This window comes from Chrysemys picta, chromosome 7, assembly GCF_011386835.1.
Source record: "Chrysemys picta bellii isolate R12L10 chromosome 7, ASM1138683v2, whole genome shotgun sequence".
In the NCBI taxonomy this organism is placed as follows: Eukaryota; Metazoa; Chordata; order Testudines; family Emydidae; genus Chrysemys; species Chrysemys picta.
This window is the reverse complement of record NC_088797.1, coordinates 30,769,825-30,796,016: the sequence shown is the minus strand read 5'-3', so window position 1 is coordinate 30,796,016 and position 26,192 is coordinate 30,769,825. Positions and strand designations below refer to the sequence as shown.

The 26,192-nt window shown below is 53.6% G+C and overlaps 1 protein-coding gene across 2 annotated transcripts; it reads left to right on the top strand.

Annotated features, from left to right (window-relative positions):
- Window positions 1-635: 635 nt before the first annotated feature.
- OTUB1 (OTU deubiquitinase, ubiquitin aldehyde binding 1) lies at window positions 636-24,418 on the top strand. 2 transcript variants are annotated; one of them, XM_005305551.5, is made up of 7 exons: window positions 636-790; window positions 5,565-5,626; window positions 15,304-15,402; window positions 15,974-16,092; window positions 22,667-22,751; window positions 23,085-23,279; window positions 24,049-24,418. In XM_005305551.5, exons 1-7 carry the CDS (start codon window positions 736-738, stop codon window positions 24,244-24,246), a joined length of 813 nt encoding a protein of 270 aa, XP_005305608.1. In that variant the 5' UTR covers window positions 636-735; the 3' UTR covers window positions 24,247-24,418. The 2 variants fall into 2 exon arrangements, with proteins under 2 accessions (XP_005305608.1, XP_042705655.1); XM_042849721.2 differs by lacking the exon at window positions 636-790 and adding an exon at window positions 4,795-4,865.
- The last annotated feature ends 1,774 nt before the right edge of the window (window positions 24,419-26,192 follow it).

Genomic DNA, 26,192 nt, shown 5'->3' with positions numbered 1-26,192 from the left:
CAAGGGACCCCGTTGAGATGTTGCACAATGATGTGATAGTGGGTTGATGCTAGACTGCACGTGATGATGTCCTAGCGACGTGACACGCTAATGGCAATGGATTCAAGGCAGCCAGGATGTCACATGATGTCATAGCAGCGCAGCCTGTTGCAAGTGGGTTTGTACGAGGCCGCTGTGATGTTAAATTATGATGTCATAATAATACAGTAATGGCGTTTTGATGCAAGGGTGCTTTGATGACATGAGGGTGCGTTGTCATAAGGTCCCTATGACATCACAAGGGCATAAGAATAGGGGTGTCACGAAGCTGCTGTGATGTCATGTGAGGGTGTCATAGTGACAGGAGAGGGTGGGTTGATGCGAGGCCCCTGATGTTACATGATGGTATCACAATGGCACATCAATGATAGGTTGCATGGGGCCACTGCAGTGTCATGATTATGTCACAATGGCACAGAAGAGTGGCTTGAGCAGGATGCTGTGATGTCACACAATGACATCACCATGCATGCCAATGATGCATGGGGTGTCATCCTGTTACCATGGCGCCCACACCCCTCCTTCGAGGTTCATCAGTGGAGGGCCTAGCCTGGGGTTGTGTTGCTAAGTGGGAGTGGTCTAGTTGCCACCGGGGGCGTTGCTAGGGGCGGTTGCTAGGGCCGGGAGGAAGCACTTCCGGCGTTGGGGCCCGATGTGCCCCGGAAGCGCTTGCTGGGTGCGGGCTGCAGCTCAAAGATGGCGGCGGAGGAGCCTCTGCAGAAGCCGGAGCCGCTGGGGGGGGACACGGATGGTAATGGGGGGAGGGGCGGTCGGGGAGCCCCCCATAAGGCACTGCAGGGGGAGGGGCGGGACCCCCGGAGAGAGACGGACCCCCGGACCGGCAATACCCGCAGCCAGAGACAAGGCCCTACCACCCCCCGCGGGGAGGGACAAGGACCCCCGGAGCCCCCCGGCCGAATGCGGCCCTGTCCCAGTAACAGAGGGCGGGACCGGGTGGCGCGGGGACAGGAGCCTCGGCTGTACCTTTCCCCCAGGCCTGGCTTCCCCTCCCCAGGGAAAGGTTCCTCCCCAAGGCCCAGGCCCCCCGACCGCAGAGACAAGGTTTGCCCCGAATCCAGGGCAGGCTTTTCTCCCCCAGAGCCCAGCCCCCTAAAGGAAAATCCTTCCCTGCCCCCCAGATCCTGGCTCTGCTTCCCTCCCCTGCTAGCATCCCCCATAGGAAACTCCTTCCTTCCCCCCAGAGTACCCCTTCCCAGAACTGGCTCCCCCAGACTTCAGAGAATAGGTCCCTTCCCCAGATTCGCTCATCTGCCCACTTCACCTCCTCTTCCACAGGAACCACTTTCCCCCCTAACCTTCCCCCAAGGGACTGGACCCTCCTTCCCCCACAGGGAGCTCCTCCCCTCACCCCAAACCCCAGAGAAAGGGTTTCTTCCCCAAATCCCAGACATGCTTTCCTCCCTATGGGAGAGGATTGTCTTACTCCAAATCACACACCTGTCTCCTCTTAGGAGTTGCACCCCAAAGTTCTCACCACAGGAAACTCCTCCCCTTACCCTAAGTCTCACATGCACACAGGATCTGTCTCCCCACATCCCCTGGGGTCATGATCCCCTTCTCCAGGAAAGGCCTCCCCTCACCCCAAATCTCAGACCGCTCCCCCAATGCACACAGGATCTGCCTCCTTCTCCATGTCTCGTGGAAGCTGTTCTCTGTCCCCAACCACAATCAGCAGGGATGGGAAACTCCCGCCCCCCTCCCCCCAATACCTACTTGCCCTCCCTGCATAATCCCCAGGGAAAAGGTCACTCCCTTGTCTCCAACTCCCTCCTCTTCCAAGTATACAGGGTGTCCCTTGCACCCCAGAGACAGGACTCTCCACAAAGTGTCCTGAGGCCTAGTGCCCCCTCCCCTCCCAATATGCACCAACCCATTCTGCCTAGATCCTGCAATGGTAGCAATCACCCCACCCCACCCCACCCCACCCACAGCATTCCCGGGAGCAGGATCCAGCCCCATCTGTGCCCTGAGGCCTAGAGATGTGGTTGCCCATGTGACACAGGATTCCCCAGTCTCGCTGCAATGCATGCTATAGCCTGCCCTGCCCCGCTCCTCCATCAGCAGGGGCCCTGGAGACAGGTTCCACCTCACCCTGGCAATGAGAATCCCCACCCCACTTGTTACACTTTAATATACATCCTACTCTGTTCCTTCGTTGGTTGTATGCACCCCACCCCCTGCAGCACCTCTCTGAGCGATATGATTTCCATCTCCACCACCATCCCTATGGGGGACAGGAGTGCCACCATCTGTTCTCTGAGGCCTACAGACCTTGCCCCCACACTCCGACCTATAAACAGTCCATATCAACCCACCCCACACCGCGTCAGCAGGGTCTGTGCGCACCCCAGCATGACTTCTCTGTGAGGCAGGATTCCGTTCTGGGCCCCTGGGGACATTCCCTCCACTTGGTCGCATGTTTCTTGCTGTCATGTGGTGAGGATTAGGAAACCTGATGTGGGGGGGAAGAACCTCCAAACCAAATCACCTGTTGCAAGGGAGTCCTAAAGCTCCCATCAGCAGGTCCTTCCCTTAACCTAGTTCCCAATACCCTCTGATTACCTCCTCCCTCCTCGAAACCCAGCACCCCACATCCCCCCACTCCCATCAAGCATCCCAGATGGTTTTGCTTAAAACCCTGCTTGGCCCATCCCTAACTGAGAGCAATAAATAATGTCTTAATTGTTTGTTTAAAGGTGGAGGGGGAACTGTTAGAAAAAGCGATGGCTCTGTATAACGAGGGGCATCCAGGGTGACTTGGGGTGAAGAAAACAGACGCCCTCTCTCCCTACCCAGTAGCTTTCCAATCAGCTTTGCTCCCTTTAAGTGCAGTCCTTGCCTCCGGAGTATTACCAATAGACACAGTTTAAATTCTTGCAGAATAAAGGCTATTTTGGTTGAGATGTCCCCAATAGAGTTAGTACCGGTTCACATCAGCAAGAAAAGTTCTGGACTCTGATCCAGATGGTTCTGTTGATAAAATAGGGCTGTGGTCCGTCTGTGTCTGCTCTGGGGAAGACTCTTGTAGTGGGGTATCCTGGTTCTTCCTCAGTGAGCTGAGGAAAATGGGGGCGTGTGCACCCCATGTGGTTCTTTCCACCCTGTGTTATGTGGTCTCTGCAGAGCAAGAGAGGGGATCTGTACTGCATTAGCAGGGATGCATGCCGTTGGGCTGGGAGTCAGACTTGGGGACTCCCATCTGCCAGTGATGTATGCAATGGAACGAGCCCAAATTGCTTTCTCATCTTCCTGCAGAGCTGGCAAGGCTCGTCTCTGTCTTTGAACGAAGCCAGACAGCACTGAGAGGCGGACGGGTAGCAGTGATAAATAGGAGGCTGTTTACACCCGAAAGTTAGTCATCTTTGGGAGACTTGTTTGAGGTGAAGCTCAGGGTTCCAAGCCTTGCTCAAAATTATTATCCCTCGGTTTCCCAATCTGTAAAAGAGGGGTGACATCATGTTGCGGGATATAGAGGAGATTGTAGAGGGAGGATGGGAGAGCGGTTTCAATGGGACAGATCCCCACCTGATGTACATTGCTGTAGCTCTAGGGACTCACGCTGAGCTAGGGCCATTTACACAAGCTAAGGATCTGGCTCACTGAATTGATGTATTTTCAGCTATCACACTATTGTGGTTTATTATTCATAGATTTTCAGGCTAGGAGAAGGGATCATTTCCTTGAGGCCCAGGGGCTTTAATCGAACTTTGCCCTCGAATCCCCCTGCAATTTCTGTGATTTTTACAGTCCCGTTGTTTAGCCTGCCCAGATGAAGGCTCAGGAAGGATCTGTTTGTACTCCGTGAATGCACCAGGGGGGTTTACACCAGGGAAGGAGAAGAACTACTGAAGCTATAGGACAATGTTGGCACAAGAGCAGATGGGGTAAACTGGCCAGGAATCGATGGAGGCTGGCAATGAGAAGGCTTCCGCCCATCAGTGGAGGTTCTGGAATAGCCTCCCCATAGGAGCAGTGGGGAGTAAACACCCCCAACTAGTTTGAAAATGGAGCTGGATACATTTCTGAGTCGGATGATAGGACGGGGCTGCCTGCACTAGCAGGTCCTGGAGGCCATAACCCAAGAGGTCCTTTCAGTCCTCTGTTCAGGAATAAATTATGCCAGAGTAAAGCACCTGTATACTGGGTATAACTGCATCCCACACTAGGGGTTGTGCTGCTCTAGCTATACCAGCCAGTGTAGTTAGTGATTCATAGAGTGCAGGAACCTCTAGTCTGAGCTGTATAGAACAGATCAGGTCATTTCACCCACTTCCTTCTGTATTTAGCCCAATCGCTTATAGCTGACTCAAGCCTCTTCCAGAAAGGTCTCCAGTGTTAAGATGGAGAATCCACCACTTTGCTGGGGAGTTTGTGTCCATGCTTAATCCCCGGGGCTGTTAAAAATCAATGCCTTTAGTTAAAGCGACACAACTTTTGTGTGTCAACAAGACCCTCAAATCTTAGCTGCTAGTTGTGCCAAACTTTTGTGGACAGAAGCGTGGCCGTTTAGAAGCTGGTGGTGTCGCCTTAATATCTGCAATGCATGTTGTAGCAAAAGCATAATGGATTCGCCTAATGGTATTTACAAACAATAGCTTCAGTTTCTGTCTGCTAAAGAGCTACTTGTGCCTGTAATGAGTTGAGCTTAAAAAGACAAATTCTGACCTCTGCCGAGGCCACTGGCTGGAGCTGCACACAGAGAGATGCATTGATTAGTTACAGCTACACTTCTTACTGAATAAGAAGAATATCTGTGTTACAGAAGGAATTTGTAAAGCAAGCCCTTTTGGTGTCTCAGCTTCCGGGTCAGTGTTGGTTTCCTTGTGTTGGGGTTATTCCGTTTGCTCTACCTTCTCCCGGGAGAATATTTGCTGTCTGAACTCAAAAATTAACCCTTGAAGGGAAAGGGTCATTTTGGCAATATGATGCACAAATTGATCTCTGACCTACATCGGGGACCCCATTGATCTGGGCGCTGTGCAGGTTTCCCTGATCAGTATTGGGGGAGGAGGGCCCATTGGGCCGGGAGCTGGACAGGACCCCTCCAACCTCCCCTGACTGAGATCAGGGAACCCATCATGCTGGCCACTGCATAGACACGTAGCGAGAGAGAGTCCCCAGAGAGCTCATAGCCTAATAGCAGAGGAAGCTTATTAGCTCATTTTGCAGAGGGGGAAGCTGGAGGCCCAGAGAGATGAAAGAACTCGCTCAAATGCTATGGCGGAGCCAGAAACTGAAGCCACATCTCCTGAATCTCAGCCCAGTGACCTGACCCGAAGGACTAGCCTTCCCCCTCCAGCTGTGCGGATAGAGCGTGAGGGAAAGGTGACAGGAGCAAAGGTCAATTGAGACTGAACCTTGGGGAACTCATCTTGATGGCAGGATGGTGACCCCTAAGGTGTGGGGGGGGTGACATTTGAGACTGGAGCTCACGGGGGTCTGAACTGGCTGGGGTGCAGCTGGCGTGGGATAAGCATCTCATTCCATCTCTTCTTCTCTTCCAGGAGTTAACTGTCTGGCGTATGACGAAGCCATCATGGCTCAGCAGGATCGCATCCAGCAGGAGGTGAGGCTTCAGAAGGTCATTGGATGCAGGGGAAAGTAGTCTGCCAGATCTGAGAGGGGTCAGTGGGTGGATCTCAGAGTGGCCTTCGTGTCCTTGCTCTCCCTTCACAGTTTCTGGTAGTTTCACTTTCCATCTCCAGCCTCTGGGATGTTGGGGTTTTGGTACCTGTCCGCTGCCCTCCCTATGCTAACCCCGCAAATCTCACCCACAGGGGTTGCATGTAGCCTCAGTCATGTTCCCCCTAACCTGCAGCTGCTCAGATGAGGGCAAATTGCTCCCACTGCTAACCTATGAGGACACAGCTGTCCTTCACCCCCAGCTCCATCCTTTGGCTCAGGAAACTGGGAGCATAGGTACGGGTGTCAGGACTCCTGGGATCCATATCTAGGGGAGGACAGTAGGGAGTGGTTGGGACTCCTGAGGTGGACTTAGGCTTGGTGGGGCGTGGGAATAGATGGGGCTGGGGGGTTGTCAGGGCCCTAGGGGCAGAGGAGGGAGGAAGAGATGGGGATGGGGGGGCTAGAGGAGGTGTTATCGGGGCTCCTAGTCCAAGGGTGCTAGGCAGCATGGGGGCACTGTGTACTGGTGTGAGGGGCTCATGAGGGCTCATTGAAAATTTTCCATCAAAACGCTCTTCTGTAAAAAATCAGGTTTCTGACAGCAGAATTTCCGCAAAAAGCATCAGCTGCTTCTTCGAGTGATGGTTCCTATTGTAGTCCATTGAGGATTTACGCACGCGTTGTGCACCCAGAGGTCTTGAAAGTATTAGCGTCTGTTGATCTGCACATGCGCCCTTCCCTTGCCTCATGGTTTCGTCTGAGGCGACAAAGGGCAGGGCAGACTGACCGCATTCCCAGTTCCTTCTCACCACCGCATGGTCCAAGTCAGAGCTAGTAGTGTCCTCTCGTCTCTGACACACTTGAAAATAAAAAGGATTTGAATTGTACATAGTTAGTTTTATTCTTGTTTTTTTTAACTGTAGTTTAGCGTTTAGTAGTAGTTTTTAGGAGATAAGAGACTTTGGAGAATCTGTTACCACTCCCTCCCACCCAATCCAGCACCCACATCCGGGTTCTGGATTATGCCGAAGACTCCAGGGTTCAAGATCTGCGTCTCCTGCCCGTGTTTGTTCTCAGTCAGCGACGAGCACCAATGCTGCTCTGATCCTTGGGAGAAGCCCACGTTTCATCCAGGTGCAGTATCTGCCTGTCCTTCCCAAGGCATACCCGAGAAGGCTGGGCTCTCTGCCTCAAAAAGCACATCATGGAGGTCGCCATCAAGCCGCTATTGGATCCAGGCTGGGGAACCACCCCCGTACATCAGCCTGAGAAATCCAGGAGTGCACCTCCAACTGCAGAGATTGAGTCTGGTTATTGCCGGTACCAGTACTATGGACCCCGTGCTGGAGCCTAGTTGGGAGGCAAGGAAGCATGCGCATAAGCATGGCAGTCAGTCTTCCTCCAGACCCAAGAAGGGCAATGCGCCTTCCACGAGTTCCAGCCACGGAGAAGTGGCACATTCCAAGTCTCACAAGCATGACAAGAAATCGCACAGACCAATGGATTCGCCAGTACCAAGCTGTGCACACCTTCCAAATCAGCCACCTCTAAGTCAACAGAACCATCGATTTCGAAACAGTCCTCTGCTCCAGCTCCAGTTCCAGGTGCGGAGCGCGTGCCATTAACACTGGGGAGGTTGGAGATAGCGCCTGGGCTTCATGAACTCTTTGCCTCAGAAGAAATGAGGTCTCCACACCTTCCTCTACAGCAAGTGTGGGCAAACTTTTTGGCCCGAGGGCCACATCGGGGTTGCACAACTGTATGGAGGGCCGGATAGGGAAGGCTGTGCCTCCCCAAACAGCCTGGCCCCCGTCCCCTCCCACTTCCCGCCCCCTGACTGCCCCCCTCAGAGCCCCCAACCCATCCAACCTCCCCTGCTCCTTGTCCCCTGACCACCCCCTCCCGGGACCCCTGCCTCCTAGCCAACCTCCCTGTCCCCTGACTGCCCTGACCCCTTTCCACACCCCCGCCACCTGACCGCCCCCCCTGGGACTCCCACCCCCTATCCAACCACCCTCTGCTCCTCGTCTCCTGACTACCCCCTCCTGGGACCCCCCGCCCCTAACTGCCCCCCAGGATCCCACCCCCCTGCTCCCTGTCCCCTGACTGCCCTCCTGACCCCATCCACATCCCCACCCCCTGACAAGCTCCCTGGGACTCCCACTCCCAACCCTCCCTGTTTCCCATCCCCTGACTGCCCCCCCAAAAGCTCCACCCCATCCAACCGCATCCTCCTCCCTGACTGCCCCCCTCAGGATCCCCCGCTTATCCAACCCCTCCCGCCCCCTTACCAGCAGCAGGAGCTCGCAGCCACGAGACCTGGCCAGAGCCAGCTGTGCTCCCTACGCTGCCCAGCAGGAGTGGCGGGCCAGAGCGTGGCTGCGGGGGACGAGGGACAGCGGGGGAGGGGCCGGGGACTAGGCTCCCTGGCCGGGAGCTCGGGCTGGGCAGGACGGTTGGTCCGCGGGCCGTAGTTTGCCCACATCTGCTCTACAGTCTGAGCCTAGGGAGGTACGATCTCTAACCCAGGACTTATCGCAGTTGAGTCATGCTTCCACCCATTCCCCTATGGTTTATATGGTTCCTCCACTTCCGACGTTACTGGCATTGGAACCAGGATCTGAGTTTTCCTCATTGGAGGATTTGGATGGGGTGCAGGGGCCACCCATCTCCTACCGCCGCTACGAATATCTACCAGCTTAGTGCCAGTACCCTCCTCTACCCCAGCAGAGAAGCCACTGGTATCTTGCTCCGTGGGGCTCTCCGCAGCATCTGCTGGATCCATCCTGTTGGCCATACTGGGGACCCTGGCCTCAATATCCACCTTCAGAGCCTTCCCATTCATCAAGAGAGGGTTCACCCCATCCCTGTTTTGGGCATACTCGATTAGATGTTTGGAACTGGTTTTGGAGGATGAGCCACTCAGTCTGGTACCACCGGAACAGGAACGATTTCCGTCATCTTCTCCAGACACAACAGTGACCTTGGTTCCCCCTCCAACCCCTAGATTACTTTCACCAGTCCCAGGACCTCCTACACAGATTCTTCATATACCACTGGAGGGAAGTACAGGACAAACAGCATCAGCTTCTGGACAGCCTTCAGGCCTCGGTACCGACATTCAGGTCTTGGTACTGACCAGGGTTGCTCTACCAATCAACGATGCCATTCTTCAGCTGGCTTGTACCATTAGGCATACCCCAGACACTGGCGCTCCTGCCCTCAAGGGGGCAGAAAAGGGGTACTACGTGCCAGCTAAGGGGTCTGAGTTTCTGTTCTCTCACCCCCACCCAATTCTCTCAGGATCCAAGTGGCCATTGAGCAGGCCAGGCAGCAGCACCCATGCGCCAACCTGGCGGACAAGGAGGGCAAGTGGTTGGACCTTCTGGGTCGCAACTACAGTAAATTGGAGGACTTTACTTTCAGTTGAGAAAGTCATATTTGGTCAATAAGGCCTGGTAGTTCAAGATCTGAAATTGGAGGCTAGCTGACGAGAAGACCTTGCGACTCATAAGGTCCAGCCGCTTGCCTTCCTTTTCTGCCTGGTGGACAACTTTTTACCAGCTTGGAGTGCGACAACAATGGACAAGTGGGTCCTGGATGTCATTCAACATGGCTATAAGATTGAGTTAATGACACTACCTCACCCCCGCCCCAGTCCCTCCTCACGGACCACTCTCACGACATCATCCTCACTCTAGAAGTCAACTCCCTACTGCAAAGGGGAGCAATAGTCCGGAGGAATGTGCTCTATCAGGGTGCGGGGTTCTATTCCACTTATTTTCTAGTACCCAAGAAGAAGGGCGGGTGGAGACCAATCCTGGACCTCCGACACCTCAGTTGCTTTATACACAAACTAAAGTTCCGTATGGTCACCTTAACAGCCATCATACCATCTGTAGAAAGAGGCATGTGTGTTATGGGTCTCGTTATGCAGGGCACCTATTTTTTGCATAGATGGGAAGATTCTCGACGTTCACAGTAGGCCCTGAACACTTCCAATACGGAGTCCTACCGTTTGGACTCATCACTGCTCCACAGGTCTTCACCAAAATTTTCTGTGTCATAGCGGCCCACCGCTGGCGTCACAAGGTCCTTATATTCCTCTGTCTTGACAACTGGCTGCTACCAGCGCGATCCAGGGACAAGGGTTGAGCCTCGACCTCCATGTTACTCGGACTACTTTCTTCCCTGGGGGTAAGCGTAAATGTTGAAAAATCAACTTTGGTTCCCACGCAATCCCTGCATTTCATAGGGGCTTCCATCGACTCAGTCTCAGCACAAGCCTACTTACAGTGGGACAGGTTCCAGACCCTGCAGGAACTCATCGTCCGAGTAGTCAACAGTCCTTCTGTTCTGTCAGGATTTGCCTATCCCTCCTTGGCAACATGGCAGCCTGCACATACGTCACTGCCTTCACTCACCTCCGACTTTGCTGACTTCAGCTGTGGCTCCAAAAAGTCTAGTCACCCACAGGATATACCACGGACTTTCTGCTGTCAGTGCCTCCCAAGGTGCTCTCCTCGTTCCAGTGGTGGACATACCCAAGACAGGTCTGCATCGGGATGCTGTTCCTCTCATCTTTGTCGGACATGACTATCATCACGGATGCATCACTCTCCGGATGGTGTGCCCACATGGGGGAGCATGTGGTACAAGGGACCCAGACCCCTCGGGAATCCGAATGCACATCAACATCCTGGCGCTTCGGGTGTTACGGTGAGCATGTCATGCATTTCTTCCATCTGTTCGCTTGCATTGTGTTCTCGTCATGTCTGACATCATCACCATTGTTTTATTACATCAATAAGCATGGGGGCACAAGATCGACTACACTCTCTGCGGAAGCGGTTCGTCTATGGGATTGGAACATTGCCCACAAGATCCTGTTGTTGGCAGCCTATCTTCCAGGGGCTCAGAACATGATTGCACACTCTCTCAGCAGGACATTTGTGGCCGATCATGAATGAGAGCTTCACGACACTGTGGTCAACAACATTCAGACTGGAAAGGCATGTCGAGTGGGGTTCCACAGGAATCCGTTCTGGGTCTGGTTCTGTTCAATATCTTCATCAGTGATTTAGATAATGGCATACAGCGTACACTTATAAAGTTTGCGGATGATACCAAGCTGGGAGGGGTTGCAAGTGCTTTGGAGGATAGGATTAAAATTCAAAGTGATCTGGACAAACTGGAGAAATGGTCTGAAGTAAATACGATGTAATTCAATAAGGACAAATGCAAAGTACACCTCTACCTTGATATAATGCTGTCCTTGGGAGCCAAAAAATCTTACTGCGTTATAGGTGAAACCGCGTTATATCAAACTTGCTTTGATCCGCCGGAGTGCGCGGCCCTGCCCCCCCCCCTCCGGAGCACTGCTTTACCGCGTTATATCCGAATTTGTGTTATATCGGGTCACTTTATATCGGGGTAGAGGTGTACTCCACTTTGGAAGGAACAATCAGTTGCACACCTACAAAATGGGAAATGGCTGCCTACAAAGAAGTACTGCAGAAAGGGATCTGGGGGTCATAGTGGATCACAAGTTAAACAGGAGTCAACAGTGTAACGCTGTTACAAAAAAAGCAATCATCATTCTGGGATGTATTAGCAGGAGTGTTGTGAACAAGACACGAGAAGTAATTCTTCCTCTCTACTCTGCATTGATATGGCCTCAACTGGAGTATTGTGTCCAGTTCTGGGCACCACATTTCAGGAAGGATGTGGACAAATTGGAGAGAGTCCAGAGAAGAGTGACAAAAATGATTAAAGGTCTAGAAAACATGAACTATGAGGGAAGATCGAAAAAATTGGGTTGGTTTAGTCTGGAGAAGAGAAGACTGAGAGGGACATAATGATTTTCAAGTACATAAAAGGTTGTTACAAGGAGGAGGGAGAAAAATTGTTCTCCTTAATCTCTGAGGCTTGGACAAGAAGCAATGGGCTTTAATTGCAGCAAGGGTGGTTTAGGTTGGACATTAGGAAAAACTTCCTAACTGTTAGGATAGTTAAGCACCAGAATAAATTGCCTAGGGAGGTTGTGGAATCTCCCTCATTGGAGATTTTTAAGAGCAGATTAGACAAACACCTGTCAGGGATGGTCTAGATAATACTTAGTCCTGCCTTGAATGCAGGGGATTGGACTAGATGACCTCTCAAAGTCAAAGACCTTCCAGTCCTACTATTCTATGATTTACAGCCAATGGGGGATTCTGACCAGGGATCTCTGTCTTCCATGCCAACAGCAAGTGCACCACATACTGCTCCAGGAGATGAGGGGAGGCTTGGCGCCCATTCCCAGAGCGATGCCCTTGTCCTCCACTGGTCAGACCAGATCAATTACGCGTTTTCCCCTCTGACACTCCTGCCATGAGTCCTCCATGTGATCAGGGAGAAGGCCATCGTTATTCTGATCACCCGGTTCTGACCATGCCAGTTCTGGTTTCCACAGCTGCTCCACATGTCAGCTCGTCCTCCACTTCTCCTGCCAGCTTTCCCAGAACAGCTTTCACAATACAGCGGCAGGATCAGGCATCCCGATCTGCAGATGCTTCACCTCAGAGCTTAGTTTTTGGATGGGCATCTTCGCTAGAATGGGAATGTTTGTCAGCAGTACAAGACATCCCTTTGAGCAGCAGGGAGGAGTCCACGAGGCGTTCCTATCGGGCCAAGTGGAAGTGCTTTGCCTACTGGGCCCAAAAAGGGGTTTAGCCTCTGATGAAGTGGGCATTCCCTTCTTCTGGACTACCTTTTGTCCGTGAAGACATTGGGACTTGCTCTCAATTCCGTTAAGATCCACATAGCAGTTGTCAGTGCCTTCCACCCTACCGTGGAAGGGCAGTCCATATGTATACATCCATTGACTGCCAGGTTTTGGAAGGGCCTCCTCAGAACCTTCCCACCTGTTCAACTTATCGCTCCCCAATGGGACCTCAACCTTGTTCGCTCAACATTAATGAAGTCGCCCTTCGAACCACTGGCTTCCTGCTCCCTGTCCCTTCTTTCCATGAAGGTTGTCTTCCTGGTAGCTATTCCTTCTGCGAGAAGGATAGGCGTACTGGGGCTATGATGGCAGAACCCCCTTTCACCACGTTCCATAAGGACAAAGTTTCCCTGTGCCTGCACCCCAAGTTTCTGCCAAAGGTTGTATCCTGCTTTCATCTCAGCCAACCCATATGCTTACCTGCTTTCTTTCCGAAGCCACACGCCTCAGTGGAGGAGCAGTACCTGCACTCCCTCGACATCCACAGGGCTCCGGCCTTAAACTTGCAGAGGACAAGACCATTCCGGAAGTCCCCAGACTGTCGCAATAGCTGAAAGACTTAAGGGGCAGGCGATCTCCACACAGTGGATTTTGGGGTACATAACTCTCTGTTATCAGGACTGCCTCAACTCCTTGGGGTGAGAACCCATTCCACAAGAGCGCAAGCATTGACTGCGGTCGCCCTTCACAACGTACCGCTTTCAGAAGTATGCAAGGCAGCCACGTGGCATTGGGGACGACATACCTTCTCTGTGCATTACGCCTTGGTACAAGATTCTCAGATGGATGCCTTGTTCTTCATGACTGTCCTCTGTTCAGCTGTTCCACCCCCGTCCTCGCACCCTCTTCTGAATTAGGTACTGCTCGTTAATCACCCTCCGTGGAATACAGTAGGGACCATCACTCAAAGAAAGGGAGGTTACTTACCTGTAACTGAGGGTACTTCGAGAGGTGTGGTCCTGTAGCAGGGTGAAGCAGGGCCCCCTTTGCTCCTGCCTCTGCTGCATTCACAAACCACTCAGAGACCCTGGGGCTCAGCAATCACCGGTGCAGTTTATTTACAGCGTGTGCTCCCACCACCTTCCCACCACATACAGCTTGGGTTTCCAGCCTTACAGACTTCTCCGCTTCTGCACCCAGGGGGGGAGGGCTACCGCTCTCCTTCCACTCTCTGGCTCCGCCTTTGCTTCCTTCCTCTGGGCCTGTATGTAGCCCCAGGCTAATTAGGCTGGCAGCTATTTCCCATTTGCCAATCAGGTGCAGGTTTCTCTAGCCAGCTCCAATTTACCTACCTTAATTGGAGCTGGTATTGACAGAGGGCTGGCTCAGGAGTTCCTGCCCAGCACCCTGTCACAGGTCCCTATCTGTATTCCACTTCCCACCCTCCTTCCCCTCTGCTGTGGACCTGTTCAATTTGTGGTGCAGAAGGAACTGGAGAGGCGGTTGGTCCGTCCCACCCTTTATCGTCTCGGGTGAAACCATGAGGCGCGAGGCAAGGGGGCACATGCGGACCAACAGAGACAACTACTTCCAAAATCTCTGGCTCCGGACACGTGGCGCATGCGTAACCCTCAGTGGAATACAGATAGGGACCAAACATCTCCGAGAACCTCCAGTGACAGGTAAGTAACTTCCTCTTCCCTGGGAAAAAGGTGGTGGGGTTTTTTTTCTGTCAAAAAATCCCAACCTGAATGTCCGAAAACTGAAATGTTTTGATTCTGAAATGCTGCTGCAGTGCCTCCTGGGAGTTGGAGTTCAGGTGCCTGGTGCTCTCATTCTCCTCTATGGCTGGGCTTTTCAGCTGGACTACATCTCCCATGATGTACCATGGCTGTCGCATTCTCTTGCATAGAGGGGGGACTGTGGGCCCTCATGGGAGGTATATGCCAACCAGGAAGTCTACCAAATTCACAGCCATGAAAAACGCAGCACAGACCGTGAAATCTGGTCTCTCCCCCCCCCCCAATGAAATCAGGTCTTTCCCTATACTATACAGATTTTTACCCTATACTGTACAGATTTCACGGGGGAGACCAGTGTTTCTCAAATTGGGGGCCCTGACCCAAAAGGGAGTGGCAGGGGGGTCACAAGATTATTTTGGAGGGGAAGGGGGGGAGACAGTAGTATTGCCAACCTTACTTCTGTGCTGCCTTCAAAGTTGGGTGGCCAGAGAGCAGCATCTGTTGGCCGGGCGCCCAGCTCTGCAGGTAGCAGCGCAGAAGTAAGGGTGGCAATACCATACCATACCATGCCATCCTTCTGCGCTGCTGCTGGCAGCACCTCTGCCTTCAGAGCTAGGCTCCCGGCCAGCAGCTGCCGCTCTCCTGTTGCCCAGCTTTGAAGGCAGTGCTGCCGGCAGCAGCAGTGCAGAAGTAAGGATAGCAGTACTGCAACCCTCTGCCCCCATAATAACCTTGTGACCCCCCCCCCAAACACACAACTTCTTTTTGTGTCAGTACCCCTACACTTATAACACCGTAAAATTTCAGATTTAAATAGCTGAAATCATGAAGTTAATGGATCGTGAATTTGGTAGGGTCCTAGCTATAGTGGAGAATAGGTGCATAAGCCACCTGAACTACAGTTCCCAAGAGGCACGGCAGTGGCTTGGCAAGTCAGTGAAGGCAGTGCATTGGTAGATGTAGTTCAGCAGGGTCCCCTGGCCTATGGAGAGGAATGGGGGCATGAAGTAGCCAGACTACAGCTCCCAGGAGGGACTGCAGCCAGCTCCAGGTCTCCTGCTGTAGGTCCTGGGTGTCTGTTAGCTCAGGGTGCCTCCGTAGCAAGGTTGGGGAGCCATGGCTACCGCTTCCCCCCCGCTAGTGTCACGGCGCCTTCCGTTGTCCTTCCAGATCGCCGTCCAGAACCCACTGGTGTCGGACAGACTGGAACTGTCAGTTCTGTACAAGGAATACGCGGAGGACGATCACATCTATCAACAGAAGATCAAGGTAGGGACCAGCTGGGCACTCCCAGCTCTAGGACCCTCCCCCCAAATCCCAGCCCCATGACTCCAGGCCCTTTCCTCCTTAGTCCTCCTGTCTGATCCCACCTAGGTCCCCTGCTCCTCCTGGCTCCCCCATCTCCTAATTGCAGGCCCCAGCCTGCCTCACCCTGACATCTAAATCCCAGACCTCTCTCCCTCCATAGTCCCCCAGCCTCCCCTCGAGCTCTCCCTCCCAGCCCCTCAATCTTGGCCTCTCCTCTCCCCCCCCCCTCCACTCCTCAGCTTATTCTCACTAGGTTCACACACACCCCCTTGAAAATCCTGGCCTTCCCTGCCCACGCAGTCCCCCAGTCACCCCTCCTTGGCATTGTCCCTCAGACTCCCCTCTCTAAGTTGCCCGCTCCCTCCCCTCCCCCCCCCCCCGCCCTGAATTCTGGGTCCGTCCGTCCCCCGCCAGGCTTTGGCAGGGGCAGGAGGTGTAATAACGCTTAGTATTTATGTGGCACTGTTGGCCACTAACCTCCCGGCCCCTTTCCCTATGAGGGACTAATTGTGCCTCCCCCGGCTCTGCATAGGACCTGCTCAAAAAGTACTCGTACATCCGGAAGACGCGGCCCGACGGCAACTGCTTCTACCGGGCGTTTGGCTTCTCGCATCTGGAGGCCCTACTGGAGGACAGCAAGGAGCTGCAACGGTAGGGTGGGGCCCTGTGGGAGACGGGAGTCTGCTCTCCTCTCTTCCCCCCCCCCGCCCGACAAGGGGGTCAGTGTGGTGGGAGGACAGCGGGAGACCATGGGGCCTAGTGAGGGAAGAGTGCCGGGCTAAGACTTGGGAGACCTGGGGTTTATTCCCAGCTCTGATGCTGGCCTCCAGGGTAACCTTGGGCAAGTCCCTTCCCGCTCTGGGCCTCAGTGTCCCCATCTGTAAAATGGGGATGATGATACTGACAGCCTTTGTAAAGCTCTGTGAGATTGACAGTGAGAAGTGCCATATAAGAGTTGGGGGGATTATTAGCCTGGCACGCACGGATCCCCGTTTCTATCCCAGAGGGCAGGCTGGGTGATTGGAAAGGCCCCAGCGTGTGACTCCTGCCAAGTCAGAGCTCCGGCCGTGTGGCATCTTCCCCAACTTGAGGACACTCCTTAGACTGTAAGGATCCTTCCCCCTCCCCATCCGCCCTTTTTGGGTTTGAAACAAATGCTGATTATTCATCTTAGTTACGGCACAGGGTCGGCACTCCTGACTTCAGTTCCCAGTTCATCGAGTGATGGTCCCTATGTGGATTCCAGACGTGGGTGTGCATGTGCGCCATGAGTTGGAGCTGGAACTGTTCATAGTAGGGTCCCTTGACCCACACGTGTGTCGTGTGTTGACTGCGTGGTGCATCCAAGGCTCTAGGAGCTGAGCGGGTCGACACTGCTCCAGTTCCCTCTTACTGCCGCACGGCCAGAGTCGGAACCCCTGTTCCTCAGTGTTCATAGCTCGCTAAGAGAACTGCTTTCTGTTCATTGTATATAGTTTTTCTGTAGTTCTTAGAACTTAGTTGTCTGTTTGTTAGTTAACTGTTAGTTATTTAGGTTTCCGTTGGACTTTCTCACCTCCGGGGGCTTCTCCAGGGCCCAGGATTATGCCCTGGCGAGCCGGTTTTAAATACTGTGCTTTCTCCCCGCGCTCCTTCTCCGTGAGAGACGAGAACCAATGCTGTCTCTGCTGTCTTGTGAGACTCATATCTCCGCCCACTGCTCCATCTGTCGCTTGTTGCCACCTCGTACCTGGGAAACTAGAAAACTTTGCTTCCGCAAATTCCTTATGGAGGAGGCTGTGTGCCCACGTGCGCAATTGGATCAGGTGACCACAGATCCGATGCCTGGCACTGGTGGCCAGCACGACCCGGGGCCCTTCCTGCCTGGCACTGGTGGCACCGTTCCATCCGGCTAAAGCCTACTGTGCGCACTAGAAGCACGCTCATGGGCATAAAGGCAGCTCCCTGACAGGGACCGCCTCCAAGCTCAGCGTTGCATCTCCAAGCCATGCCACGTCTGGTGAGAAATCGCATACCAATTCAGACGCTCCTGCTCCGAGGAAGTATCGCACGGAGCACAAGTCCAGGCACCGCACCGCAACAGCGCCTCTGCCAGCCCCGGTGACTGATCCACCACTGTCATCTCCGGCTCCTTCTACTCCGCCAGGACCATCCAAACTCACATGCCCAGCGCACTCTGGGCTGTCTGTCTTCTCTTACGCCCATGGCTGAACTCATGCTGCTGTTTGCTGGCTCACCTCCATGCCCTGATCCTCCAGGCACCTTTCATCTACCGTCTGCCACAGACGAGCCGCTCCTGCTCTAGCCTGCTGCTCCACCCCGCCTTTCGGACGAACTCTCGGATCACCCGGCCTTCACCCCCCTACAGTGCTGGTACTGCTGGCTCTGACAGCCCCACCCTTACCGGACCTGTCTTTGGACTTTGAGTGTTCCTCAGAACTGGACACCGCCTTCTCACCTGCCCAGTCATACAGACCAGAATACCGGCACCAACCATACCATCAGCTGTCCGCTCCGCCAGCTGATCCATGGTTCCGCTACCCGTGGGCACTGCAAGTGCCTGGTGACCCCCATGCTTGGCCCTATTGGACTGCATGAAACCCCTACTGCGACCCTGGCGTGCCACCCTGCCTGCATCACCGCCCTTCTCCAGCGTCCACCGCTCCTCCCTCTGTGTACAAAAAGCCTCTAATTGTTTTCACGCTAGAAGCGCCATTGCCCCCTCCAGTCAATATGGGCACCTCTTCGTTCCCTGACGATGCTCCAATCATGTGCAGTACCAGGACTTGCTTCAACGCGTGCCTACAGCCCTCAACCTGCCTGTCGAAGATGTCCAGGATCCACAAAACCAATTATTGGACATCCTGCAACCCCCTGGCCCCTCCCGCACTGCCCTCCCTGTTCACAATGCCCACATGCAACCAGCCCAAGCCGCTTGGCACACCCCGGCCTCTTGTGCCCCTACCCTGAAATGGGCAGAGCGCCGCTACTTCATGCCAGCGAAGGACATGGACTTTCTTTTCACCCACCCCCACCCCAATTTGCTGGTGGTACAAGCTGTGACCAAGCACGCACGCCAACAGAATTTCCGTTCCATGCCACCCAACCAGGCCGCCAAAAAGTTGGACCTGCTGGGCCGCAAGGTCTACTCCTCTGCAGGGCTCGAATTCCATATTGCGAGTTACCAGAGCAACCTGGCCAAATACGACTTCCTTTTGTACTCTAAGCTGGTGGACTTTCAGGCCTTCCTCCCCCTGGAAAAACAGCAGGACTTCCAAGACCTTGTGGACGAGGACAGGCTGGTGGCTAAAGTAGCTCTCCAGGCCGCGGTGGATGCCACCGACGCCATGTCCTGCTCCCTGGCATCCGGGGTCGTCCCCCGCCGGGACTCCTGGCTCCAATCTAGCGGCTTCCCGAAGGAGGTTCAGACCACCCTGGAGGACCTTCCCTTTGAGAACAATAAATTGTTCAGTGACAAGATGGAGGGGTCTTTGCATTCTCTCAAAGACTGTCACACCGGTCGCTGGGCCTCTGTATTCTGTCCTCCGCTCGCCGCCAGCAAGGGTCGTCCTTCTGACCCGTCCCCATGCCACAGACCAGCCTTGCCCGCAGCGCCTGCCTGACTTTTCCCACTGTTGCCCATGTTCACAACGACCACGCTCCGCCACTACAGCTACTTCTTCCACATCTACCTTTCCGCAATGTCCTCCCAAGCAACCCTTATGACTCCTTCCTCGAGACCCGTGAACCTTCCTCTACGCCTCCCACCACCCTGCCGATGGATTTTTGGGGGTCGCCTCATCTCCTTTACTCACTACTGGGGCCAGATTGCCACCGACCGCTGGGTGCTGGACATCGTCCACCAGGGCTACCTTATGGAATTCCTCTCCTTCCCGCCCTTCGGTCCACCCTAGCAGCACCTGAGCACTTCCTCGCATTGCCACCTTCTCAGAGAGGGAGCAGATGCCCTCCTGCGGAAGGGCACCATAGAACTCGTCCCGCACCCCTATCGGGGCTGGGGCTTCTACTCCCCCTATTTTCTCATGCCAAAGAAAGGGGGTAGCCTTCGCCCAATTCTGGACCTCCGGCTCTTGAACAAATTTATCTGCAGATTCCATTTCCAGATGGTCACCCTTCCCCTCATTTTCCCCTCCCTTCCCTGTGGAGCCTGGTTTGCGGCTCTCAATATGAAGGATGCCTACTTCCATACCCATTTCCACCCCGCTCATCGCAAGTTCCTCCGAATCACGGTGGGCCATTCCCACTATCAGTTCTGGGTCCTCCCTTTCGGTATTGCTACTGCCCCCCGCATGTTCACGAAGGTCTTCGCCCAGGCTCCGAGGGCGATGCCCTCCTCCTGTCCTGGATCACTGGCCTCCACTATGCATTCCCGCCCATTCCCCTGCTCCCTCAAGCCCTGCGCGAGGTGCGGCACGACTCTTCTCCTTATTGCCCCCGCCTGGCCTCGCCAGTACTGGGACATGGATCTCCTACATCGCTCTGCTCGTCCTCTGATCCATCTCCTGGATCTCCTTACGCAAGCGAACGGCCAACTGCGACATCCCAGCCCAGGCCCTCTCCATCTCACGGCCTGCTATTTGGATGGGTTTGCGCATACACCAGGCATGCTCCTCCCCAGTCCACGACATCCTTACCCATAGCCGATGCTCGTCCACTTGAGCATGTTACCGAGCCAACGTTTTACCGGCTGGGCGCAACACCACCTGCATGCCATCTCCATTCCCATCGTCCTGGATTACCTCCTTTCTCTCTGTCAGGCCTCGCCCACTCCTCCATCCGCATCCACCTGGCCGCGCTTAGTGCTGTCCTTCCTTCTGTGGATGGGGTTTCCATCTTCATTCACCCGACTATCTTCCACTTCCTTCGCAGCCTTCTCAATGCCTTCCATGCCGTCCAGAAGCCTACTCCTTCCTGGGACCTTCACCTCGTGCTTTTTGCCCTCACCAAGCCGCCCTTTGAACCACTCACCACCTGCTCCCTTGCCCATCTTTCCATGAAGGTGATCTTTTTGATAGCTGTCACCTCCGCACAGCACATTAGTGAACTGGAGGCCATGATGTCTTTCACTGTCTTCCACGAGGACAAAGTCTCCCTGTGTCTCCATCCCAAATTTCTCCCCAAGGTGGCCTTGCCATTCCACCTCAACTGGTGCGTACATCTCCCGACCTTCTACCCCAAACCACACGCCTTCCCTCGAGAACGTGTGCTCCACACTCTCAATGTTTGGCGGGCTTTGGCCTTTTATCTTCACAAATATCTCCATTGCTGGGAAGCTTCTTGCTAGAATCTTACTGAATCTCCTGCTCCCTCTTGCAGAGGAAGTACTTCCAGAGTTCCAATGTGGCTTCAGACCATCACGAGGCACCACTGACATGATTTTCACAGCCAGGCAGATCCAGGAAAAATGTCAAGAACACCACCAGGAGTTGTATATGGCCTTTATCAATCTGACCAAAGCCTTCGACTCTGTCAACTGTGAGGCTCTGGAAAATTATGTCAAAGTTTGGCTGCCCAAGCAAATTTATCACCATTGTAAGACTCCTCCAAGAGGAGGAAAACATTAACCCAAGACCATCTACCACAGGGCACTGGCATCCAATATCAGACTGACAGCAACCTCTTCAACCTTTCTCGTCTCCGTGCCAGAACTAAACTAATATCAGCAACAGTAGCCGAACTCCAGTATGCAGACGATTGTGCTGTAGTTGCACACTCAAAGGAGGATCTGCAAACAGCCCTCAATTGCTTCTCTGAAGCTTATAAAAGCCTAAGGCTATCTCTGAATATTGGCAACACAAAAGTTGTCCACCAGCCAGTCCCCGGTCAATCATCAGATCCAGCAAGGAAGATCCACATCAACAAAGAAGAACTGGAAAATGTAGACTACTTTGCCTATCTTGGCAGCCATCTCTCAGAGAGGGCAGACATAGACGTCGAGATTCAGCACAGAATTCACTGTGCCAGCCTTGCCTTTGGCAGACTTTCTTCTTGGGAGTTCAATAATCACAACACATACTAGTGTGCTGATGATGTGATTGTTGAACACCCGTCAAGACTTTTAGTTTATAAAGTGGTGGTATTGCCAACTATCCTCTACGAGACTTGGGTGACCTACAGAAAACACCTGGAACACCAGCACTTTCTTCGGAAGATCCTCAACATAAAGTGCGAGGATCATCGCACTAATGTCAGTGTCCTCACAGAGGCCAACATCTTCAGTGTTGAGGCCCTGATTATCCAGCACCAGCTGAGGTGGAGCAGGTACTGTGTGCCCATGCCTCATGTACGCTTACCAAAACAACTGCTGTACGCCCAACTCACCAAAGGAGAAAGGAAACGGGGAGGCCAAAAGAAATGCTTTAAAGACACCCTCAAGATAAACATCAAGAGATTTGGCATTGACACCACATACTGGGGGAGAGCAGCCCAGGATAGGGATAACCGGCAAAGACTTGTCAGAGAGGGAACGTCCACTTTTGAGGAAAATCGCCTTCCCCTGGTCACAGAAAAATGCCAGAAAAGAAAGAAAGGAAAGACAACCGTCATGCAGCAATTGCGGCCCAACCCTGTCTTCCAACACCACCTGCAACGTCTGCCAATGAGCCTGTGACTCAAGGATCGGACTCCTCAGTCACCAAAATACCCATGAAAAATAAAACCTGTGAAAGAGATCATCCTTGACCTCGAGGGATCGCCGACGACATTGAGCAGATGTTTTGAGAGAACTCTCCAGAATGATTCCAAGAGCTCTTTCTTGAGTGGTAACATTTAAATTAAATGTTAGAGCCCTCATTTTGTATATATAGTTGGGATTATGTTTACGAATTTGCATTACTTTGCATTTATCAACATTGAATTTCATCTGCCATTTTGTTGCCCAGTCACCCAGTTTTGTGAGATCCCTTTGTAGCTCTTCACAGTCTGCTTTGGACTTAACTATCTTGAGTAGTTTTGTATTGTCTGCAAATTTTGCCACTTCGCTGTTTACCCCTTTTTCCAGATAATTTATGAATATGTTGAATAGGACTGGGCCCAGTACTTTTTGAGTCTTTGGCTAGCTGTTCTTCCAATTCTTTTTTGGCCTGCCTAATGATATTTTTACACTTCATTTGCCAGAGTTTATGCTCCTTTCTATTTTCCTCAGTAGGATTTAACTTCCACTTTTTAAAGGATGCCCATACTGACCCCATCTCATCTCATGCAGGTTCAAGGATATCTCTGCCAAAAGCAAGGAGGACCTGGTGTCCCAGGGCTTCACAGAGTTCACAATCGAGGATTTCCATAACACGGTGAGTGATATCCCCCCCTCCCCTATGGGTTGGGGGCAGATGCCATTAGATGGGATGGGATGGTCAGAGCAGATTGAGACTCATGAGACCTGAGTTTGATTCTTGGATTTCCTGCAGGCTACCCGGGCGGCTTCATGTAAACCTCTCCCCCCCCCTCCCCATTGGGCCCTCAGTTTCCCTAAGCTGAGGACACCAGCTCAACTGCGTATGTGTGCCACTGTAACTGACCAGAGTCCAGCCTGTTTATTCTGACTCTTGGAGAGCTTGTGGCAGTGGGTTGGGCGGTGGAGCAAGGGGTCTGCTTCTGACACCCTCCCTCCCGTGCCCCTCCAGTTCATGGACCTGATAGAGCAAGTGGAAAAGCAGATCACGGTCTCCGAGCTCCTGGCCTCCTTCAACGACCAGAGCACCTCCGACTATCTGGTGGTGTACCTGAGGCTGCTGACCTCCGGCTACCTACAGCGCGAGAGCAAGTTCTTCGAGCACTTCATCGAGGGAGGCCGCAGCATCAAGGAGTTCTGTCAGCAGGTAGGGGCAGCTCGTGGGCCCGTTGGGGGCAGCAGGTTCCAATCCTAGGGTTTGCCCTCCCCGCTGTCTCTAAATGCGGTGCCGACACCACACCGAGCACGAGGAATTTGAGGGTGGAGGATCCATGGCATGATTTTACACTGGAGTGCCCCTGTCCCTCCCAAACTGTCTTGGAGTGGGAGCTACAGCCCAACGCCTCCCTGTGTCGAGGAGATCTCTGGGTAGTGAGGCCGAGGCCCGGCCGACTTGTGATCTGAGGAGGATTGGCGGGAGGTGCTAAAGCCCAGCTAACTCATGATCTCAGTAGCATCCACAGTTGGTTCCTGGGGCAGGGGAAGGGACAGGGCAGGACCAGCCTGCCCTGCCCTTGGGAGAGGGGTTGAGATCCAATACATGTGTGATCTGAGTAGGATTCACAGCTTGTTCCCTGGAGGGAACGGAAGGGTGTCCCCTGTGCATTGAGAGAGGTCACCGAGACCAAGCTGACTTGTGATCTCAGTTGGATCCCTAGGTAATTCCCCTATCGGGAATCCCCTGTGTGGCGGAAGGGGGTGCGGAGCCCTGGCCAACTGGCATCTCGATAGGTAGCTGGAGGCGGGGAGAGCTTGGCGACAAAACAAACTCGTGATCTGCCTCAGAGCCATAGGAGGAGGAGGGGAGGTCTGTCGAGCCCCACCTGAGGCAGGATGTTGGTAGCATCTGTAGGCAAGTCCCCAGGTAGGGCGGGGCGGGCTCCTTAACCCTCTGTCTCCCACTCGATCCCTTCCAGGAGGTGGAACCCATGTGCAAAGAGAGCGACCACATCCACATCATCGCCCTGGCTCAGGCCCTGAACGTGTCTATCCTGGTGGAGTACATGGACCGGGGCGAGGGTGGAGGCACTAACCCCCATGTCTTCCCAGAGGGCTCGGAGCCCAAGGTGTATCTACTGTACAGACCGGGACACTACGACATCCTGTATAAATAGGTGCCGTCCAGCTGCCTCCGCTCCCTCCCCCAGGCGTCCCGTGGCCCCTCCCTCCCCCTACCGGCAGTCTCTGTGGTTGTAAATGGTAATCTCGCGCGCTGCTCTCTCTCTTTGTTTTCTGTTGTTACACTCGCCCTGCTGTGTTTTATTAAAGGGGATGCTGGTGAATGGAGCCTGCTTGTCTGGTGGATTTGTTTAGGTTGCAAGGGGGCAGTTAGCTGTTGTCCCCTGGCCTGTCTATACCCACCCACCTTGGATTAGAGAACACCATTGGGCCTGTTCAGGCCAGTGCCCTCCTTCCCCCGACCCTGCCTGTGGTCCCCTGTAGTGTCCATCATGAGCAGGGAAGGTACCCGAGAAGGCTGCTGTGGGACCTCGGCAGGGTGCACCCCTGAACGTAGCTGTGGCTGCTGTTCACCCCCCTCCTCTGTGAACACAGCCTGGATGGTTTTTCCTCTCGTCTGGTATCTTGTGGCCGTGAGCCCCAGAGGCTGAGAAGTAAGGTGGTGTTGCATCTGAAAAGAACACCTGAAAGAACTGTCTTGAGGTTGCAAAGTGGTGTGCTTGGAAGTGAGGAAACACCTGCCTGTGCTATTGTTGTCTTCATCCTCCTGGGTGGGTGGGTGAGTGCCCAGGATGAAGGGAGCTTGCTGGATGGGTAGCGATTCAGTATTTGTTTCTTTTTGTCCTTCTCGAGCCCTGGCCCCCTGTGGTGTTTGCTGCCCTGCCCCAGAGGCAGAATTCTGAAGAAGTTCTGTGTCCTCCAATGCAGGAAGCCCCCTGTGTGGTGGTGGTGTGTGTTTGGAGAGATGGGTCAGCTCCTGCTAGGGGTCCAGGGTACCAAGTTGTGCCTGCATCTGGAAAGTCAGGTAGAGGCAGAGATAGAGCCTCCGTTGACTGCATGAGCCAGAACAGGTTCCTTCTGTGGAGAAACTGCTATGGAGATGGTCATGTCAGTACACTGCCTCGATTTGAATTGCCCCAGTGGAAAGCACTGATTGGAATCAGTGTTTCAAGGTGGACTTCATTTATTAAAGAAGACAGCCTCAGCATGGGTCAATTTACAACTCAGCAGAGGTGGTACAGTCCAGGGCTAGGCTATCCCGAGAGTTATTACAGGGCCTGCTATTGTCTGAATTTAGCATGGCATGTTAGAAAAGAGCAAAGGCTCCTTTGCTCAGGGAAGTGCATCAAGGCCTTAAGACAGGCCCAGCTGAGAGATGAAGCTTGTCCTCAAGGTGTTGGAATAAGGCTCTTGCAGAGTCAGTGCCATGTGTTGTCCTTTCAATAAGGATTGCGTTGATTTGTCGGTCCAGGGGTGGGGGCCGAACACCTTGTGGCTGCTGCCCCTGATGGATTCTAGCAAGAGTTGGCTTTCCCACGGTTGAGCCCTGCCTCCTGCCAACAGGTGGAGGTTCTACCCCAATACTGCACACCGGTGAGAGGGCCCCTCTAACAAACAGTCACTGCTTTGTCAATAGATGAATAAAGAAGAACCTTGTGGTTGTTAAGGTGCCACTGTAGCAATCCATGACAGTTCATCTTGAACATACATAATACACCACACCATGCTTTAGATAGAGACTGCCCCTAATAGCCATTGGCACCATGCAGGCAGTGGTACTGCTCCTGGCACCTCAGATCCTGTTAATTGTGGGGGGGGGAGGGGGGGGGGGGGAGAGGGAAGCAGGCTTATGGCAGGCTCTGTACAAAGGGGATATTATTCACCCTTTATTAGCTTTCTAAGGTTGAGCTCTTAGGGCACATCCCACACAGCACCCAGCAAGAGCGGGACCTTGCGCCCAGCTGCAGGGGCTGTGCAGTGCTACCCTGAGACGCATGGAACAGGCTCCTGCTACAGTTCCCCAGCCAGGAGCAAAGATGAGGGTCTGGGTTGGGCACACAGGCACATCTGGGTTGTTGTGATGCTTGGCTTGCACGACTTA

Coding starts and splice junctions, on each gene's coding strand:
- OTUB1 (XM_005305551.5), top strand. CDS start 736: ATGGCGGCGGAGGAGCCTCTGCAGAAGCCGGAGCCGCTGGGGGGGGAC. Junction 5,627..15,303: donor AGGATCGCATCCAGCAGGAG/GTGAGGCTTCAG, acceptor TTGTCCTTCCAG/ATCGCCGTCCAGAACCCACT. Junction 23,280..24,048: donor TCAAGGAGTTCTGTCAGCAG/GTAGGGGCAGCT, acceptor GATCCCTTCCAG/GAGGTGGAACCCATGTGCAA.